Genomic DNA, 21,942 nt, shown 5'->3' with positions numbered 1-21,942 from the left:
GGTGCATGGGATTCTTCCATCCTAAGTGCAGGACTCTGCACTTGTCCTTGTTGAACATCATCAGATTTCTTATGGCCCAGTCCTCCAATTTGTCTAGGTCCCTCTGTATTTTATCCCTCCAGCGTATCTACCACTCCTCCCAGTTTAGTGTCATCCGCAAACTTGCTGAGGGTGCAATCCACACCATCCTCCAGATCATTAATGAAGATATTGAACAAAACTGGCCTCAGGACCGATCCTTGGGGCACTCCGCTAGATACCGGCTGCCAACTAGACATGGAGCCATTGATCACTACCTGTTGAGCCCGACAATCTAGCCAACTTTCTACCCATCTTGTAATGCATCCATCCAGCCCATACTTCTTTAACTTGCTGACAAGAATACTGTGGGAGACCATGTCAAAAGCTTTGCTAAAGTCAAGGAATAACATGTCCACTGCTTTCCCTTCATCCACAGAACCAGTTATCTCATCATAGAAGGCAATTAGATTAGTTAGGGATGACTTTCCCTTGGTGAATCCATGCTGACTGCTCCTGATCACTTTCCTCTCATGTAAGTGCTTCGGAATTGATTCCTTGAGAACCTGCTCCATGATTTTTCCAGGGACTGAGGTGAGGCTGACTGGCCTGTAGTTCCCAGGATGATCCTCCTTCCCCTTTTTAAAGATTGGCACTACATTAGCCTTTTTCGAGTCTTCCGGGACTTCCCCCGATCGCCATGAGTTTTCAAAGATAATGGCCAATGGCTCTGCAATCACATCTGCCAATTCCTGTAGCATCTTGTAGTACTGTGTACTACTCTGTATATGCCCAACAGTCAATTAAAGTCACACATTAAAAGTCCACACTAAACTGATTTTATTAGAGCGCAAGTATAATACAGTAATAGTGACGATCTGCTGAGATATATGGTAGCTTAACTGGCTACATACATTGCATTATTTGCTGACATGGGAATCTAGTGGATTCATTGTATTCCGTATAGGTGCTGAATAAATTATTAAACTAGATATCTTTAGAAAGAAGTGAATTTACATAAATCTAAGGTGGTAACCATATGCTGGACAATTGAGAATTGAAATCAGTGTAGGCTTACAAGAGTGACTAGAAATTAAAAGCAGGGCCATACATATCTGTCTAAGGTTGTAGAGTAAGTGTACATTATTTGAGAAACATTTTATGTGATCCTGTCATTAAAGACTGTATTGTAATGCATATGCACGAGTGGGGGGTAAGGTTGATCTTAAGTGGGGCAGTCATAACCTTGTCATTCCTTGACTTTGTTAAGGGCTATATAATTGAGCACTTAAGTCTCTTCATACACATAATTTAAGGCAGTAATACACACTATTTTCAGAGATTTTATGCACAGGGTTGTCTGTAGAACCAAAAGCTCTTCTTATACTCATCCTTCGATTAAGAGGTTGAAGGCATAGCTACTGTGTATTTTTATTTGTCAATATGAATGCTTCCACTTCATTCCTGGACTGGAATGGGTGGTGTTAAGCAGCAGATTTTACCACTGGAATTTTGCATCCCGTTTTCATGAACGTTTCTATAAGGATTTTTCTAGCAATACGATTAAATTTTGGCTCTTTTGTTTAGAAAGTGAAAATATAGTTAACAAAATATATCACCGCTAAAAATGACCTTTAAAGAAACCAGTCATGCCAAATAGCGACCTTCGCTTGTACAACCCCCTTGATGTCAGATGAGTTACAAGTGGAACAGAAAAGAAGTGTCCTTCCTTTCCCAATTCCCCATGCCGAATTCAGAGCTCTTATGCCATAGTTATCTCCAGGTGCTGCTTGTTTAACTGAGCCCTGTTTAGCTGTTTATCACATCGTTATGTAGCCGAACTGTTAATTTTAGAGAGATACGATTAATCAGATGTAACTTAACCAAGTCACTGTGCATGCTGTCACCTTTGAGTGCGAGGCAATTACAGCAATATGAGGCTGTTGCACTGAAAATAATAGGATAACGAACAGCCAAGTGTTTTAAGAGGCCGGGCTGTAGCTCAGTCGCATGGCCAAGTCAGCAAGGCCTCTTTTGGAGGTGAGCCGTGCTTAGTGGCAGGGGAAGGGCTGAACTGGCTAGAGTGCCAAGGGAGAGCGATTGCTGGCGCGGGAAAACATTGAGGGGAGCCCGGCCCAGGCTTTAGATCGCTAGAAAGTGCGCGCTCGGGGGCCGAATGACTAGGCAAAGGAGCGATTTCTATTTCAACCCATGCTTGTGCTCCCCCCTAGCCTAGCTGGGGGTGCTTCGGTCGTAAGATGGAAAGGACAGCCGGGTGGCCACCTGCGCTGTTCTAGGCGAAAGGCACAGCGGTAGAGTTAACACTTCACGCAGCTCTGGAACCAGCTTCATTTTCGCAGCGGAATCTCGGCTCTGAGGCGACGGGGGGAGGCGAACTCTCTCCCGCCTTGGCCGCCTGAATGACATTAAGCCCCCGCTGGCTCTGGGGGGCAGGATCGAGCGGGGTCTCCGCACCTTCCCCGCGGCGCCGCTGCCAACCGGTGAATCTCAGTATAGCTGAAGAAGGGCACCGCTCGCTCTTACACGTGCCAAAGTTAACGGAGGTAAAACATTTTCCGCGGGGGGGATGGGGACGTATAATTTCGTTGTGCTTTCAAACCCTTGACGCGGGCCCAGCGGGAGCGGCCGTGGCTTTCTGCTCTGAGCGCTGGCCGGCGGAGGGTGTTTGCTAACAAGTACTCGGTCGTGCCGGGCTGGGCCGTGCCTTGGGGAGGACGCTGCTCGCTTCTTCCAGCATCGGTTTCTCTTGTGTCCTGGTTATTCCTGCTACACCAGCCCCATCCTCCTGATTCCAGCGCAGCTCCCCCTGAGACCAGCCTTCCTTCCCCCTCTCACCCGCTGCGGGGAAACGCTCGCCAGCCGCCCTCGCGAGGGGCCCAAGTGACACAGCAGCACCCAAGGGGGCAGCCTGCCCAGGGCTCTCCCCGCTCAGCGCGGTAGCGGCAGCAGCAAGCGGACAGGTAGCTGCACACATACCGCTCCCCTCACCCGCCCGCCTCATTCCTGCTGCCATGAGCCCCTGCTGTCCGAGCGCAGTGCGCCCCCTGCAGGCGGCGGCGCCCTGCGCGCCCCCTTCTCCAGCCCCGCAGCTCCCGCTCCCCCGGCTTCCCCTTCTGGCTGCTCCCACAGAGACACCCCTCACCCTGCGCTGCAGCGCCTTTGGGCTGAAAGCCCACGCACGCTGTCCCCCACCTTTCCTCTCCAGTGCTGCTCCTATCACCCCTTCCCTCCCGTGCCAGAACCCCCCCGTCCTCCGTCCCAACCCCTTCCCTCCCGTGCCCGAACCCCCCCGTCCTCCGTCCCAACCCCTGCCCTCCCCAGTGATCCCCCACATCCACCCCGTGCCCGAACCCCCCCCCAGGCCTCCGTCCCAACCCCTGCCCGCCCCAGTGATCCCCCACATCCACCCCGTGCCCGAACCCCCCCCAGGCCTCCGTCCCAACCCCTGCCCGCCCCAGTGATCCCCCACATCCACCCTGTGCCCGAACCCCCCCCAGGCCTCCGTCCCAACCCCTGCCCGCCCCAGTGATCCCCCATCCACCCCCTGCCCGAACCCCCCCCCCGCCTCCGTCCCAACCCCTGCCCGCCCCAGTGATCCCCCATCCACCCCCTGCCCGAACCCCGCCTCCATCCCAACCCCTGCCCGCCCCGGTGATCCCCCACATCCACCCCGTGCCCGAACCCCCCCCCGCCTCCGTCCCAACCCCTGCCCGCCCCGTGATCCCCCACATCCACCCCCTGCCCGAACCCCCCCCAGGCCTCCGTCCCAACCCCTGCCCGCCCCGGTGATCCCCCACATCCACCCCGTGCCCGAACCCCCCCCAGGCCTCCGTCCCAACCCCTGCCCGCCCCAGTGATCCCCCACATCCACCCCGTGCCCGAACCCCCCCCAGGCCTCCGTCCCAACCCCTGCCCGCCCCAGTGATCCCCCACATCCACCCCGTGCCCGAACCCCCCCAGGCCTCCGTCCCAACCCCTGCCCGCCCCAGTGATCCCCCACATCCACCCCGTGCCCGAACCCCCCCCCAGGCCTCCGTCCCAACCCCTGCCCGCCCCAGTGATCCCCCATCCACCCCCTGCCCGAACCCCCCCCCCCGCCTCCGTCCCAACCCCTGCCCGCCCCAGTGATCCCCCATCCACCCCCTGCCCGAACCCCCCCCGCCTCCGTCCCAACCCCTGCCCGCCCCAGTGATCCCCCATCCACCCCCTGCCCGAACCCCGCCTCCATCCCAACCCCTGCCCGCCCCGGTGATCCCCCACATCCACCCCGTGCCCGAACCCCCCCCCGCCTCCGTCCCAACCCCTGCCCGCCCCGGTGATCCCCCACATCCACCCCCTGCCCGAACCCCCCCCCCGCCTCCGTCCCAACCCCTGCCCGCCCCAGTGATCCCCCATCCACCCCCTGCCCGAACCCCGCCTCCATCCCAACCCCTGCCCGCCCCAGTGATCCCCCATCCACCCCCTGCCCGAACCCCGCCTCCATCCCAACCCCTGCCCGCCCCGGTGATCCCCCACATCCACCCCGTGCCCGAACCCCCCCCCGCCTCCGTCTCAACCCCTGCCCGCCCCAGTGATCCCCCATCCACCCCCTGCCCGAACCCCGCCTCCATCCCAACCCCTGCCCTCCCCAGTGATCCCGTATCCACCCCGTGGCCCCTGAGCTGCCCCTCCCCAGCGCAGTTCCTGGCCGCTCCCTGTCCCCGCACCCAGGGACAGGCAGGTAGCTGCTCCCTTCCGCGCCCCCCGCCCCCGTTCGCTCCCTACCTCCCGCGGCGCTGGGTGCCCCGCCCCCTCCCCGCCCGCGCGCCGCGGCTGGTGCTGGGGGCGGCGGCGAGGAGGAAGGGATGAGGTCATCCTCTTTCCCGGCGTCAGTCAGCTGGGTGGCGGTGGCGGCGGCGGCGGCGGGCGGAGGGATGCGCCGGTCCGGGGAGCGGTCCCGCAGCTGCTGCCGGCTCGGGCGGAGCGCGCGGGTGGCGGGGCGCGGGGGCTGAGCGTGGCTCCCCACAGGCAGGCGGCGCTCCAGGCGCGGCGGGCCCGGGAGGAGCCGGCGGCCCGGAGCCGGGCCGGGGAGCGGAGCGGCGGCGGCGGCGGCGGGGGAGGAGCAGGGGGAGGCGCGGGATAAAGGCGCGCTCTCCCCGGCGGCGGGGCGGAGGCATCATGGCCGCGAAGTCGGACGGGCGGCTGAAGATGAAGAAGGGCGGCGAGGTGGCGTTCACGCCGCTGCAGAACTCGGACCACTCGGGCTCGGTGCAGGCGCTGGCCCCGGGGCTGCCCTCGGGCGCGGGGCCGGGCGGCGGCGGCGGCGGCGACGAGGCACCGGGGGGCGGCTGCTGCAGCGGCAGCGGCGGGGACGGCGGCTCCAGCTGCTGCGGCGGGGGAAGAGGCGGCGGCTCCCGGGGCTCGGGCGGGGGCTCGTCGGCGCTGTGCCTGCGGCTGGGCCGGGAGCAGCGGCGCTACTCGCTGTGGGACTGCCTGTGGATCCTGGCCGCCTTGGCCGTGTACTTCGCCGACGTGGGCACCGACGTCTGGCTGGCGGTCGATTACTACGTGCGGGGCCAGCGCTGGTGGTTCGGGCTGACCCTCTTCTTCGTGCTGCTCGGCTCCCTCTCCGTGCAGGTGTTCAGCTTCCGCTGGTTCGTGCACGACTTCAGCACCGAGGACAGCGCCGCCGCCGCCGCCGCCGGCCACTGCCCGGCCGCCGAGAGCAAACTGTTGGTGAGCAGCGGCTCGGCGGCCGGGGACATGGACGCCCCTCGCCCCTGCACGCCGCAGAGGCAGGCGTCCAACGCCAGCAAAAGCAACGCCACCACGGCCACCAGCAGCAGCAGCAGCAGCAGCACCAGCGGCGGCAGGGCCGGCAAGAGCAGGTCCGCCTCCTGCGCCTTCTGCATCTGGCTCCTGCAGTCCCTCATCCACATCCTGCAGCTCGGGCAGATCTGGAGGTACAGCCTCTTTACCCTGCTTACACCCCCACCTACCTGCCACAGCTTCCCCGGGCTCTCCTGGGGGCTCGGCCCCTACCCGTCCGGTGATAATGTTGGGAGGCTGGGGAGGGGCTCCTCTTGTGTGTATTTATTTGAGCGAAAACTTGCATTGCTATTAAGCTTTCCCCCTTTCTTTTCCGGAAGTAAGTGACCCTGTAAATAATGTAGTTTGGGTGAATGCAGTTCTCTATAGTGTGAATGCGTGAGCGTGCAAATACACACTCGCACTGGATTAAAATGTTCTCCAAACTAGGTAGCTCCTACTTGTGTGAGGAAACATGGATAACTCCCTTCCATTGCCACCGCTGGCGATACTACCTGTTTCCGAGTGGCTGGGTAGGCAGGCAATGAATAGGTTGCACACCCCTGCTCGCACACTATTTTTGATTTGATTGGTATTAAATATGCAGTGTGACAATCCTGCTAAAAGTATTGGTAACCTGCCTTCGTTGCAATGCGTTCAGGTGGTTTGGATGGCTGTATCCTTGTGCATGGCTCTAGAGGAGGTAGGATGACCAGATAGCAAATGTGACAAATCAGGTTGGGGGATAATAAGGTCCTGGGGTGGAGGGGATAGGGTCCTACATAAGACAAAGCCCCTAATATCTGGATGGTCCCGATAATATCAGGATGGCTGGTTACCTAAAGAGTAGGATTTATGTAAAAGCCCTTTTAAAAGGGAGGCAGTGGTAAGGATTATTAACCTTCCCAAGTTTTAATGCTAGTGGGCATTTAAACTGGTTGTTTAGTTGTCTTCTGATTCGCTACACATGGGAAACAGTTTCATTACACCCAGATTACATCAACTTGCAATCTAAAACATGATACACCTCCAGATTTATATTATCCCAAAGTCTGGAAAACCTTAACTTTCTCAGTGAAGTTTAAAAAAACTAGTGTTTTGAGAAAAATATACCATATTCATATTATCTAGAATTCTCTTCATATATGCACAGTATTAATGTGATTAGAGAACTTCAGAGAGAGTAAAGATTGTAGCTAGAAAAGGGATGCACTGCCTAGGGATGTATAGTCCTGTTGTTATAACATCTATTTATATAACATCTAGTTCTCAAATTATGTTTTCCATTTATCATACAGTTTGTATGGTGAAGAAATATTTCAGACAACAAACTTTTAAATAGTTTTGTTTTGTGGAAAGGCCATGTTATAATAGTCTATAGCAGATATGATACTTGATTGAAAGGACACTTACACTGAATATCATAATTAGTATTAATGTTTTTGGAAAAAACTATGCCATAGTAACTGTATAGTTTCAAATAGTGCAATGCTATTAAGTACCATGTAGCTTATGTGTTCTAATAGATACTGTCTTTTCTTCATCCCCGAAAGATGTTTTTTAAGAATATAATTTTAGTTCAAGAATAGGTTTTAAATTGAGGCATAGTCATTTGCAAGTGAATTTTACCAGTGTTTTAAGCAACCTACTTTTGGGAAAGCATAATGTATGCAGTTACAATTTCAAAATAAAATTATGGTATACAAAAACAATGTTTCAGCTATGCTGAATGTAGCAATCTACTGAAGCAACAGTTGAAAGTATTATTGAAGTTTCTTTTTTGACTGGTGGAAGGTACATTTTTAGAAGAGGTTTTTAATTAGCATATGTTGTAAAAGGATTTCCTATCATGGTCATATCATTTAGTAAGAATCATTTAAATATTTGTTTCATATTTGGACTCCCAGATTGCTTGTGTACTTCCCCCATGTGGGGCTGAACATCTTAGTGAGATGCATAATAATTAATATTTGGATCCAATCCTGCAACCACACAAGTACCTTTATGCACATGAGTAATGTCATTAAGTACAATAACACTATTCATGTGTGTAAAGTTGCTCATGTGTATTTGTTTGCAGATCAGTAAGCGTGACCTGATACCATGTAATTTTAATATACTCAGAACAAATTCCCTGCCCCACCTACCCCCAGAATGGTCAAAGTGGCAGGAGTGAAGCATTTCAGTTGTATGTGGGTGGTGGCAGTCTGTAAAGAGGCAAGACAAAGAGTCTGCATCACCCTGAGTGCCACAGAACAGAGCTCCTCGACATCTCTCTGGATTGGAACATGCAGGGTAGGGGTAGGGTTTGTGACTTGAGCTGGATATGGTCCAACATTGCATGGCAGTGCAGGAAGCATGGTGAGTTGGGATTGAGGGTTCTTCAGCCCCTTGGCTATTCTTCTATGATAATTATATTCTTATGGTCCTTATGGTCATCAACAGTGAATGATATGAGAGGAGAGGTGTGCTTGTACCATTCCCATAGATTCAAAGGCCCGAAGGAACCATTATGATTATCTGGCCTTATCTCCTGTGTAACACAGGCCATAGATCTTACTCAAAATAATTCTAGAGCATGTCTTTTTAGAAAAACATCCAAACTTCATTTAAAAATGGTCAGTGATGGAGAATCCACTATGACCCTCCGTAAATTGTTCTCATGGTTAATTACTCTGTTAAAAATGTATGCCTTATTTCCAGTCTGAATTTGTCTTCAACTTTCAGCCATTGGATCGTGTTATACCTTTCTCTGCTAGATTGAAGTGCTAATGATTAAATATTTGTTCCTATGTATGTTCTTGAGTTCCTTGAGTCTATCACTGTTATAGTGATTTCTAATCTCATCATGCTCACTGCTCTTCTCTGAACCCTCTCCAATTTATCACTATCCTTCTTGAATTGTGGGCATCAGAACTGGACATAGCATTCCAGCAGTGGTTGCACCAGTGCCAAATATAGAGGTAAAATAATCTCTCTATTTCCACTAAAGATTCCCCTGTTTATGCATCCCAGGATGACATTAGTTCTTTTGACCACAGCATCACATTGGGAGCTCATGTTCAGCTGGTTATCCAGCAAGACCCCCAAGCTTTCTTTCAGAGTCACTGCTTCCCAGGATAGGGTCTCCCTTCCTGTAACTATTACCTACATCCTTTGTTTTCAGATATGTGTGTTTTCACTTAGCTTATTAAAACACACATTATTTGCTTGTGCTCATTTTACCAAGCAATCTTGATTGCTCTCAATCAGTAACCTGTCCTCTTCATTATTTACCACTCCCCCAATTTATGGCCATCTGCAAATTTTATCAGTGATGATTTTATTTTCTTTCAGGTCATTGATAAAGATGTAAAATATTGTAGGTCAAGAACTGGTCCCTAGGTAACCCCATTGGAGATAGACCTGCTCAATGATGATTCCCTGTTTTTACAGTTAGCCAATTTTTAATCCTTTAATGTGTGCCATAGTTTATATTCTAGTTTTTTAATCAACTTAAACATCTAACAGTCATCTAAATATATTACGTCAACACTTCTCAGTGCAGTCGTGGGTCCAAAGGAAGTGTAAACTCTGGAAAATAGGTACTTCCTCTGGAAAACTAAGCACAATTCCAGTAGCAAATCCATGGAACTGAAACTCAGCACTCAGAATGCAGGCTGACATTTTTGTGAAATTTGGTTTGCATTCATTAGGAGTTCCTTCTTTGGCAGGCCACAGTGGTATACTGCACGTTGTCTGCGTGTCATATTAGTCCTACATGCATATATGGTCTAAGGATTGAAGTCCCTGCTGTTGAAAACCTGTGCTACTTTCTTCTCTTTGCTTGGGGGTTCTTAGTTTTCAATTTTTGCTTATTTTCCTTTGGCCCTGGTTAAATCTACCCCATCTACCTAGGTTCGTCTATTGTCCCATTACCATAATATCTGGGCAATTTCAATAATTAAAAATGGCAATTATATCTTGCTTTTTCCCTGTCAACAAGTAGACTTGGGTGTTGAGGTTGCTTTTTTGTTGTTTAGTTGGTTTGGGCCAGATATATAACTATGAATGTGAGGATATAAGAAGTGGGTTTTGTGCTTAGCTGTGAAAACATGGAAGCTGTTGTTCATTCTCATTGCATCTGGCAGCGAGGTCCATCTCTTGTGAAGTTTCTGACTCCAGAGGTCATCAGCCATCCCTTATTTGCCATCTGATTTACTGCTGCAGTGGAACTTAGATATCAAGGAAGTGGTGGCCATGTGGAGAGACAATCGCTCAAATAACTAGAAATGGTTCCATGAAGGGTGTTGAAATGGTAACCTGGAAGTGGACTCCGAATTCAACAGGGAGTTCATACTGAGAGTAACCAGTTGGGGTGATGTGTTCCTGGTGACCTCTATATTGCTGAGCAGTTGGCTTGCTGCTTTCTGAATTCTCTGGAACTATCTCAGAGCATGGAGCTTCAATCCTAAATATAGAGAATTGCAGTAGTTGTGTATGGACATTATGAAAGCCAGTTTTGAACCCAGTAGGTTTGGGTGCATATATGAGTAGCCCACCTTGATACATATTTTGATATGACTTCGCTTCTCAATATCTTTGCACAAAGAAAATATTTTGGATCAAATTATTCATTTTGTTAAGATATTGAATTACTAGAAATTGGCCTTTCTGTATATTATGTTCAAGATTCATTCTTATTTACATACATTATTACATTTACATTCTTACAAATATAAGTGTGATTGCTAAAAACAATTGCATATTAATTGAAGTGTGCTAATGGGAAATTGATGCGGGTTTTAATGCTGTCTGGGGTGATTGATTTAAAATGAACTTTTACTACAGCGTGACAAAACAAAAAAATATGGTGTGACTGCAGATGAGCCACAAATATCTTATGAATAAAAATTTAGGTTTCTTTCTTTTGTATTTTGTCACTAATTTCTACAAACCATTGTACTGAGGATTGAATTCTGCCATTTGGAAGAAAAAACGCTATCTGTGAAAAGATTTGGCGGATAACTGCAGACTGTCAGCCAGGACTGGTCCTCGGTTACAGTCCCACTGAAGTTAGTGTGGTTGGTTGAGTGTAACTGAGGGCAGATTTTTGGCTCTGTGTAGGCAGTTGAATTTATACTATAATCTGTTAATTGCTTTGAGTTTTTTAAAATTCTGCATGCAGACATAGCTGTGGATATGTTTTCTCATCCATGCCTCTGATACATTCTGATACCCATTGTGATGCTCTGCTCAAGGCACTCAGAACCATAATCTACTGTGTTACCTCTCTGCCTTAGCAAGAGAGAATTTTGCTGGAGTTTACACTATGAGACGGCTCCCTGCTGCACCAGTCTGTTAGTCTCACTAGCAGACTCCTCCAGACTCTGCCAGTCTAAACCTTGCCTTGCAGGTAACAACCAGTGAACAAGTTCCCTGGAGGTATCTCTGCTGTGTCCAGTCCCTCTGACTGGGCACTTGCAGAAATTAGGTTTGCTGCCTCCAAAGAGGCAGTGCACACGCCAGTCTGTTAGTTTAGCTGAGTTCCTGCCTAACCACACTCAGACGGTTTTGTAATAAACCAAGAATAAGTTTATTAATAGAAACATAGATTTCAGTGATACCAAGCAAGAATAAGGGATAAAAAATGGTTACAGAAAAGAATAACATGCTTGCTAGTGTCTAAAACTTAATTCTTGCAAGCTATGACTTTGCCTAATACAGTTTCTCACTTATATCAAGCTACCAGCATCTCCAGAATCAGAGAATGCTATCCCCTTCAGTCCCTAAGTGATGGAAAATTAGACTATGTCTACACTGCGCACCTTACAATGGCGCAGCTATGCCGCTGCAGCCGCACCATTGTAAGGTGAGCAGCGTAGCCACTCTGTTGCTGGGAAAGAGCTCTCCTGGTGACAAAATAAACCACCTCCCAACGAGGGCAGTAGTTTCATCGATGAAGCGCTGTCCACACTGGCATTTTTCATCGTTAACACTTTTGTTGTTCAGGGAGGTATTTTTTCACACACCTGAGCGACAAAAGTTTTTTAATAGTGAAAGTGCAGTGTAGACATGGCCTTAGGCTGTCTCTTTGTTTCCCTTATATTTCCCAAAGTTCATTGTCTTTGCCTCAAGAACCACAAAGACCTGCTGGGGGTTCAGGCCTGCTGGAGTGATCACCAAGCAGTTTCCTCCACTGCTTGTTACCTTGATTGCTTTGTTTACTTGATATGTAAATGTAATTTCATTGTCCCTGGCTTACAAAGCTCGACCCAGACAGGTAAATCCACATTCTTTTGTCTAAAGCAGGTTTGTCTATCGACTGCCTTAAAAACCTTTTTTAAGAACTTATTTCCAGCACACATATATAACTCATTGTACACAACCTGTACATAATACATATTCATGGGCAGCATGTCACCAGTTTTTATGATGTCTTACAAGATATTGTTTGGCTAAATATTCTGACAACAGTGTGTTGAATGCACCCTTTGCCAGTTGACATAATGGGGCTGTTAGGGTCACACCCATGCATATGTGCATCTAGAAGTAATTATGAAGCCCTGTCCTCCAAGTACATCTGCTGCTGGAGATAGACATTTGGCTACAGGTTTTGGGAAGCACAGGTAAAATGGGAGTGTAGCTAGCACTGCCTGCAGTGCTAGTAGTCTTAGAAAGGTCATGTATTTTCAGGGTAAGGGTGTGTCCATGGCCTTGTCAGCCCCACCTGCTGGCAGAGCACACTGGAAGAAGCACAGAGTGTCTCCCTTTTTTTTTAATGGGTAGAGCAAGAGCCACCCTCAGCTTAAATCTCCTCACTGCCTCTTCTTTGTTCTCCTTCAGGCATCTCTGCCCAGGCAGTTCATGTCCTCCAAAGGACCAAATGTGTAACTTCTAAAACTCATTCCTCTTCCTTCTCCTTCCTAGTTCTTGTTGTGGAAAAGTTAAGCTGAAGTGATTTGGAAGTGACATTTGGTTCTGAAAGCAGTGGGATTTGTAATACTTCTGATCTTCTATGAAATGAGCTTGGTAAAGCTGGGTCAGTTGCCAAGGAAGTTTGGATGCCTTTCCTCATGAGTCTCACCCTCACAATTAGTTGACAGTTGCATGGTTTCTGAGGAGGAATGTAGCTGTCAGGGGAGATAATGGATGCTGTACATAAGGCTTATTCCTACAGTTCTTTCTTAAGTGCACCTGAGTAAAGGACGGCATGATTGGACCCTTGAGTTGGAATAGAGAAAAAGATAATAGAAGTTAACAAAAATAGCAACAGACATTATTTTGTTAATATATTTATTTCGACTTGAGTAATGAGTCTGCAAAATCAACATATCCATGGATAGTGTTTCAGGACAAAGGCCAGGGATTTAGAGTTCTCAAACTGTAAAAATAAAGACTCCAAGTGCAATGCAGAAAGTGAATACAGCTTTTGATTTGGTAAAATTAAGGCGTGTAGTGTTGAATTTGTATCTTCTATATCTGAGAAGCATGGAGCATGCTGGGAAATGTTGCAAACATGTCTTAATCTTTGTATGAGTTATTCACTGTTTTCTCACACATAGTTTTTGAGACAGTTAAAACATTTTTTTTTTAACTCATTTTGCTTAGCTAGCAGTTTTGGAAGTTCAAAAGATATTAGGAGGGGAAAGGAAGGAAACGAGCAAAGCACCTATCAGCATGAATAACCTGTGAATTGTGTATGAAAAGAATTAGGTTTTAAAACTTTTATTTATTGAGCTTTATAACAACTTGTCATGAAGAGTAATGGTAGTTACCATACAACGATGTAAGAAATGAAACAAACAGCAGGGACGCAGCACAGTCATGTTAAATAAATGTCTGTCCAAACGCCATTCTGTTTTCCTCTCTGCATTGTTCTAGAAGAATTCAAGATTCTTGATCTTCCATGCTCAGAGCTCCCAAGAGCTGAGGGGAGTCTGATGAACATACTAGAGCTGATCATTTCTGAATCAAAAATAAGCACCAAAACCACTTAATTTTTTTGCAGATTTATAAAAATGTGCTTTAAATACACATTCACAAAGCATTGATTTCTCTCTCTCACACACACACAATCAATCAATCAGCAGGCCAGTTCACAACCAGTTAAAGGAATCAATCCAACTTATAGGCTTCTATAAACTTTCCTTCTACAAAAGATACATCCCATCTTTTCCAGTACACCCCATAAGATAAAGTCCTGAATGCACGCGCTTTGCACTGTGCCCTGAAGGTTAATAAACTTTGGCAGGGGGAGTGAATCCCAGACCTGTGTACCACTGCCTTAAGTTAGCTGAGACAGCATTCTGTTTTAAATCTGGAGTTGTTGTTTCAAGTGTATTAACTGACCACCTCTATCCAGAAGGAACATGAGCAGAAAGGTGGTCTGTAAGGTAGACAGGAATGAAAGCAAATTATTATACACAGGTTAATATAATACGTAATATTATATAGTATAATATGTTCCATGAGAGAAACAGTACTAACTGGGTTGCTGCATTTTGTATCAGCTAAAGTTCTGAGACATCTTCATGTGTAGTGCTATGTAGAATATATTACAGTAATTAAACCTAGAGGTGCGAAAGGTAAGGATCCTGTTTGTTTCTTGCATCTTCACTATCTTCTCACCTGAGATTGTTGGGGGAGGGAGAAAACATCCAGGACTACAACTGCTATTTGATCCTCTAAAGAAAGTCTTGCTTCTAATAAGATCCAGTCTATTTTGTGCACCTTACTAACAAAAGGCAAATTCAACCCCTCTATCAAGAGAGCTGCTCTCTCTCCCACTTTTTCTTTCTAGAAAGGGACCAATGAGTATAATTTCTGTCATCTCCACACTGAGTGTAATCAGCTACCTCCTTATCTAACTCTTTATCACACTTAAACATTGGAAATGCTGAGAAACTGCATCATCTAGATCTGATGAAAAGGAAACCGAGCAGAATGTGTCATAGTCATTAATGGCAATGCAGCTCAAACTGCCTGTCCAGTTCCAACATACATAGTGAATGAGGAGTGACAGAATAAAGCCTTGTAGCTTCCCACACAAGGCAGTCCCCATGGTGGAAGAGCAATCACTAGCAAGTTCTAGGTGCATCAACTAACTGGTGACACGTGCTCTTTTCAAAGGAAGGAACTCTCTGCTTCTGGCCTGAGGTGAGTAATAGGTTTGGTGGTGATAGGTTTTTGTTTTTATTTACTCAGATGTGGGGAAAATGAGGCTTTTTATTCTTTACCATTTGGTATTTCTAGGTTTATAATCTGCCACTAGAATTTGCTCTCTCTTGCAAGTCTTAAAGACAATCACTTTTTCTGCACTGTCTTCAGGGTCAGGTCTTCAGCTGGTGTGAATCAGCATAGTTTCATTGACCTCACTAGAGTTATGCCACTTTACACCATCTGAGGATCTGGCCCTTGTCAGATTTAGGGCACATCTAGGATACTTAGTAAGGCCAATAAATGATACTTTGATTGTCTTCTACTGTATATTTAGGTCCCAGATTTTTCAAAAAATGAAGGATGTCTCTTTTCCTCTCATTCCAGTAACCAAAAGACTGTATTCCCAAGATGTGTTTCTCGCATCTCACTGTGATGTTTCTGATATTTCTGTCCTGTTACAGTGTAGGAGTTAGATGGTCAGTAATTCCAACTGTCATTGGACCTCACATGATAACATGTCAAACTGTCACTAATTTTTCTCAGTGTTTTGAAATCTGTCAGTTTGTTACATTTGAGTCCAAATTCATGAGTGACTTGTTTTCTAGAAAAGATTATTGCATAGCCTTCCCATCTGTTTCTCTTAATGCACAGGAAGGCTACAACTCAGAAGTACCATGTTTCTTCCATGAGGCCACAGGTGTTTTTGACTTAAGTCCTCTGGCTAACTGTATTGTTTTCTTTGACTTAAGTGCTCCTGAGTGGTGATTGATTGACAGAGCAGCAGCAGAAGGGGCAGTTCCACTTAGAGGGAATTTATCTATGCTAATGCATTTTAGCTGCTATTAATCCATTCAGTAGAATAAATATTTCTTGTCTTTTGTTGAGACACAGTGATATGTAGATGAATGTTATGTTTTGAGATATTAATGTGAAGCTCCATTACAGTTCTTTGGAATCACTTACTAAAAGATGGTATACAAATTAGTCTCCCTGTTCAGTTTATCCTCACAACCCAAACTGCATATAAATGTTGCTGAGAGACTTCAGAAGGAAAGATACCACAACTGAAAATTAAAAACAAGTTTCTCTTATAGGAATACTTAGTACTTATATAAGACTTTGCTTTTTCAGAGCACTGTGTAAACACGAATAGTTTTGCCAGTCCATTTGGTCCAAGTAGGTGAACTTATTGTTGTTTGCCAAAAGGATGTTTTTAGCAATTTGTATCTGGAGGAATTAGTACTTGGGTTTTCGTAATCGTATACATCTTTCACCTTTTAAGAGTTTGTGTTTTAAAGGATTTCATGTTGCCATACAAAGAATACTAGAGCTCTCTAGTACAAATACAGAAGTGGCTATAAGTAAATAAAACAAATTAAAAAAGACAACGTTTCAGGCCCATAGCTCATTTTTGGATGCTTTATTCCTAATTCTCACAGAAGATTTCTGCAAACAGATGAATGTTCTGACTAAAACTACCTGATGCAATGTTACTTACAACTGGAAGACTATTTATGGCTGAAAGGTCAGTTTCCATATACGAATCTCCTGTGGAATGGAAGACCAAATAATATCTTAAAGTGAGCTATGGCTTCCAGTTTTATTCTCGTTTGTGCTCTAGTGCTTTGATAGACTTTTGCTGCAAAGTTTACCTGGTAGTCTAAAAGAATATTCTATCTCTACCAACTTGCTCCGGTCCCTAATCTTGGACTGTAAGGACAAACTTCATTAAAAGAGATGCAGTTTCGAGCAACATGACAAGTTCACTCTCATTTTACTTATGTAATAATAGGTTTTTTATATTCTTTCCACTTAAACTAATTTTCTTGTATAACATGTCAGTCATAACAGTTAAATAAAGAGGTTGGTGGGTTTTTTTAATTGGATACTTTGTTTCAATGCATAAAAAAATTAAACAGTACCTTTGTTTGCAGTTGAAGGTTTGAGTTTGGTTTGTTTTGTTGAAGCTTGTTTATAAAGTGTAATACCACTTTTGCCCATTGTATCAACATTCTCTATTTAGGGTGTTACATCCAACAGACAAATAGATGTGGAAGTGTTAGTCCCATCAAAAGTAGGCTTTTTAAAAAATGAAGGGAAGCAGCAATAAGAAGGGATATGAATAGAGTTTGGGCAGCAAAAGTGGGGAGTATGAGAGGATGCAGGGGTACAGTTTAGTCCATAGTGAACAAGGAGTTAACTCCAGCTCGTCTTCTCCTACCCACTGACCAGTGAAAAGCAACAAGATTGATTCCTGTTTCAGGGACTGGGGAGGTGAAAGGATTCCACACCTGGAGACTGAACTGAATCCCACTAACACTCTGAAATAAAATTATAGTTCTAGAACTTGCAGTTAGTTTTCTCTTGTATAATCATAAATACAAACTCCAAAAAAGCTAGGATGCATTCTTCTGTCCCTAATTTCTATTTGTCTTAATTTTTTTAAGAAACTGAGAACTCAGAAGTAGAAAAGTCACCAGTATACCTCAAATGTCCTTTTTGTTAATTTTGGAATAAGAATAGAATGGGTTCCATGTGTCACACCAGTAACAAAACTAATACATCATATATCCTCTGCAAGGTATATCCTCTACCCTGAGTTTGCAGCGTAATTTACTCTGCCCAGATACCTCCTTCTGATCTCTAAATGCTGTGATCCCCCCTCTCTCTCATTTATTTATATATAAAGTGTATTTTAATTTAAGTCACAGTTTGTGCCTATAAAGTTTATTTTTTCTTTAGTGCAGTAGCTAGTGTTGCTATGCTATGTCATTATTTTTGTTGCAATGTTTTTTTCTGTGTGTATTAGCTGGGATGTTATTGGTCTATTCAGTATACTAATGGTATTGGTAGAAATGTTTCCCTGGAGAGTCACATAATTCCTTTGGATTGGCAGAATTAATCAGTGGATGTGGTGGTTACCATAAATTTCAGGTGATGGAGGACACCATCTGGAATAATGGAACTAAATTAGTGTGTGTGCATAAAGAAAGTTTGGCAGCCAATAATATGATAACAGCAGTTAGTTTCTTTTAAAATATTGAAATTGTTAATTTTATTTTAAGCAAGTTTGGTAGAAATTTTAGGTGCCAGAATAACTCTCCAGGAAAATGAAGCATTCTATCTGTCCACATACCAGATCTATCATCACCAATAACGATATAAGCTTCCCCATACTGCTCTGCTAATGAGACTCAGCCCTGTGTAGCAGATCTGTCCCTAGGGATGTGGGTAGTTCCATTTCCAGTGCCTATTCAATTGTTAATTCCTAAGGAACTAACGTGAGATCAACTAATTTCACAAAAGCACTGAACTGCCTTGGGAACAGATTTTTAGCACCACCAACTTGGTGTCCTAAAGCAGAAAGCTGTAGGTCACACTACTACTTTCTTCCAATATCTGGTGCTTGTTTGGCTCTTAGTTTTTTGTTGTTTAAAAAATACACATTATGGCTGTTCAAAAAACAGGCTTTTCTCCCCACAATTTTGAGCAACTCTTTAAAAAAAAAATTTTAATAGGTTATTTCAAAATAAATTGAAAACTTGTTTCAATTTGGTTTTTGAAACCCCAAACAAAAATTTAGAAATGAAATATGTAATTTAAAATGTTAAAAATTCCTTTAGTTGAAAATTACATTTTCCCTGAAAGCTTTTTGTTTTTTGACTAATTCCCCCCCCCCCGTCATATTTTTGGGGTGCAGTCCAGACCAGTGAGGGGTTGTCATTGTGTGTCTCGCAGCCTTGGGTGCCTCACAATTCTTTGCTGTTGTAGCACCCAACCTGGGCTGCTCACAAACAGCTGGCATGCAGGTAACACCCTCAGTGTCTGTGTATAGCTGTAGCTCTGGTCCAGAAGCTCTGACCCCAGCGGCCAGTCAGCAAGGTTCCAGTCACACTTTGACTTTCACCAGCCTTGGTTACTTCTTGCAGGGTGACCCCTAACCTACTCCCAGTCCTGAATTTTCCCCAAAACGTGTTCTGCCCTCTTCTGGACAGGTCACATATTAAAGGTCTGTTGTCCTTGGTCAGTGGTCAATATTCAACAGTTTGCTACTTTAACTGGTGTTACCAAACAGTTCAGTTTAAACCAACACTGGATTAATTTAGATTTAAAAATAAAACAAGTTTATATAACTACAAAGAGATATTTTAAGTTAGCATAAGTATAAGGTATCAAAGTCAGAAATGATTACAAGTGAAGTAATAATAAAATGCTTTCTAGTAGCTAAAACTTAATAAGCTAGACTTGGCTCAAGATAAAATCCTTGCCACATGTTCTCAGGAACATAGCCGACCAAATTCTCAGGTCAGGATCTCCCCAACCCCAAATTCAAAGGGCTGATTCCTTTGTCTTCTTTGAGGTGAATTGGGAAGTTTTTGCCCCTCACTTTCCAGTTCACTCACCCTTTGAAATGTTTTTTTTTCTGAGGGTTACCCCTATGTAAAGTTGATTCCTGCTGTGAGGAAGGAGACATGGAGTCTAATGGTGAAAGAGGTTCAATTGTTTTAGTTTGCTAAAATGCTGATCAATCTATTCCTGCCTCCCTTCTTTGACAAGAATGTCCACTTGACAGGTTTCAGAGTAGCAGCTGTGTTAGTCTGTATCTGCAAAAAGAAAAGGAGTACTTGTGGTACCTTAGAGATGGGTGTTACCATACAATTCCCACCCCCACCCCACCCCCCCCCGCTGGCAATAACTCACCTTACCTGATCACTCTTGTTACAGTGTGTATGGTAACACCCATTGTTTCATGTTCTCTGTGTATATAAAATCTCCCCACTGTATTTTACACTGCATGCATCCGATGAAGTGAGCTGTAGCTCACGAAAGCTTATGCTCAAATAAATTTGTTAGTCTCTAAGGTGCCACAAGTACTCCTTTTCTTTTCACTTGACAGATGATTCCCAATCAACTTTAACAGCTGGCTAGAGGGGTCTGCTTGTCCTTTGTCTCTGAGAAACAGGTTTGCCCCCTTCCCATACTGGTAAATAGCTTTTCGTCATAATTTCAGCTTATCTTCATAACTCTTAATATGCATTTTGTACATACATTACGCAAGAATATTAATGATCAGTATGTTATTAGTTTTTCAATGATACCTCACAAAGCATATTTTGCACAAAGGTTATTACAGTAACGTTTAGGGCAGAGGTGGACAAACTACAACCTGCAGGCCACATCTGGCCCGCAGGACTGTCCTGCCCGGCCCCTGAGCTCCTGGCCAGGGAGGCTAGCCCCTGGCCTCTCCCCCACTGTCCCTCCTTCCCTGCAGCCGCACTGCCGCGTGGGCAGCACTCTGGGCAGCGGGGCTGCACGTCTGGCTCCGGCTGGGCAGCACAGCTGCCAGACATGCTGCTCTGAGCGGCATGATAAGGGAGCCAGGAGTCCTGGGGAACAGTCAGGGGATAGGAAGCAGGGGGTGGTTGGATGGGGCGGAGGGTCTGGGGGGAGGATGGGGGGGTTAGATGGGGGTGGGGTCCCGGGAGGGGACAAGAAGTGGGGGGAGAGGGGGTTGGATGGGTCGGGGGTTCTGAGGGGGACAGTCGGGGCGGGAAGTGGGAGGGGGTGAATGGGAGCAGGGCTGGGGGCCAGGCTGTTTGGGGAGGCACAGCCTTCCCTACCCAGCCCTCTATACAGTTTCGCACCCCAGTGTGGCCCTTGGGCCAAAAAGTTTGCCCACCTCTGGTTTAGGGTGTGAATACAAGGGTGCTAAGGGTCACCCCCTCCCCAAAGATGGTAACATAGGGATTGCTGTACCAGATAAGACTGGTGGTTCATCAAGACCATTGTACTAGGGGCCAGTACCAGGTGCTTCAAAGGAAGGTGTGAGAACCACATTGTGGACAATTAAGGATTGGGAAGAGATTTTCCCTGTGGGTAGGTTATTCCCCATTAGTTAATGGTGGGTTTGTACTTCAAAGAAAAGTTTGTATTCCTTATAACTTACCTTATCTAAGATAACTGTGGATGTCCTCATTAACCATATGAATATCAAATCCTTACTTCTAATTCTATAAGGCTCTTCAATGGCATCTTGAGGTGATGACTTCTACAGTTTAATAATGCATAATGTAGAAAAAACTATTTCCTTTTGTTCAGTTTAAATTTGTTGCCTTTCCTTTTTTTGTATTATGAGAAAATAAGTACGTCTCCCCTTCCTTTGACTCATTTCAAAGGAAACCTTTCCGATCTCTTCAGTCTCTCTTAGTATGGAAATCTGTCTCTCATCATTTTTGTTATTTCATTTTGGAATCCTCTGTCTCTATCTTAAAAAAAATTGCATAGGTGTCCTCATGTTGGCACTATATATTTAATGGTTCTGTTTCCACATATTTCTATTGCTAATATAACCAACAGGAGCATAAAATACACCAGGTATGTTCAATTGCCCGATTAGCTCAGAGAAGCACATTTAGACAGCCTAATGTTTGAGACTGAGGGGCTGGTTGTTCAACTTTTCTCTGTCCCATAAGACTTAAGAAAAGAAGAGGAATGGCATTGGTTTTTGATATGTCTGGTAGAATAGGAAGTAGCTTTGAAAGAAGCTTTAAAAATGTCTGTCTTCTTTTTAAGTAGTTTTGGGGTTTAAAAAACACATTGCATATGCTTTTCTCTTGGGCATATAGCAGATTGTCAGTCTGCTTTCCTCAGAGTCTTTAGATAACTATAGAAGTAGGAAGCATAGGCTTATGGCTAAAGAAAAAGCTAGGAAATCTGTCTTGTCTCTTCCCCTCTCCAGACTCTGTTGCAAACTTCCTTTGTGTCCCTGAGCAAGTTAGATAAGCCAAAGCTTTGATGTGTCCATAACTTGGGCTGGCTCAATCTTAAGCTGCATGTCATGAAACACTTAATGCCTGACTTTCAGGGATGGAGAGCAACCGCATCACCCATTTACCTTCACTAGAGTACAATAACTTATTTTTTCCTCTGTCTTTTTAACAGAGAAAAGGGATATAAGATACCTCAAATTGGGCA

At 45.6% G+C, this 21,942-nt stretch overlaps 1 protein-coding gene across 1 annotated transcript in view; it reads left to right on the top strand.

The window, feature by feature from the left end:
* Positions 1 to 5,196: 5,196 nt before the first annotated feature.
* Positions 5,197 to 21,942, top strand: part of XKR4 (XK related 4) — a 284,882-nt gene continuing 268,136 nt past the window's right edge. Inside the window, exon 1 of the mRNA XM_077809000.1 lies at positions 5,197 to 5,981. Within this exon, the coding sequence (XP_077665126.1) occupies positions 5,197 to 5,981 (785 nt within the window). The remainder of the gene's footprint in view (positions 5,982 to 21,942) is intronic.

Source organism: Eretmochelys imbricata, chromosome 2 (genome assembly GCF_965152235.1).
Source record: "Eretmochelys imbricata isolate rEreImb1 chromosome 2, rEreImb1.hap1, whole genome shotgun sequence".
In the NCBI taxonomy this organism is placed as follows: domain Eukaryota; kingdom Metazoa; phylum Chordata; order Testudines; family Cheloniidae; genus Eretmochelys; species Eretmochelys imbricata.
Note: the sequence above shows the minus strand (reverse complement) of the source record. Positions and strands in the feature narration are given on the sequence as shown.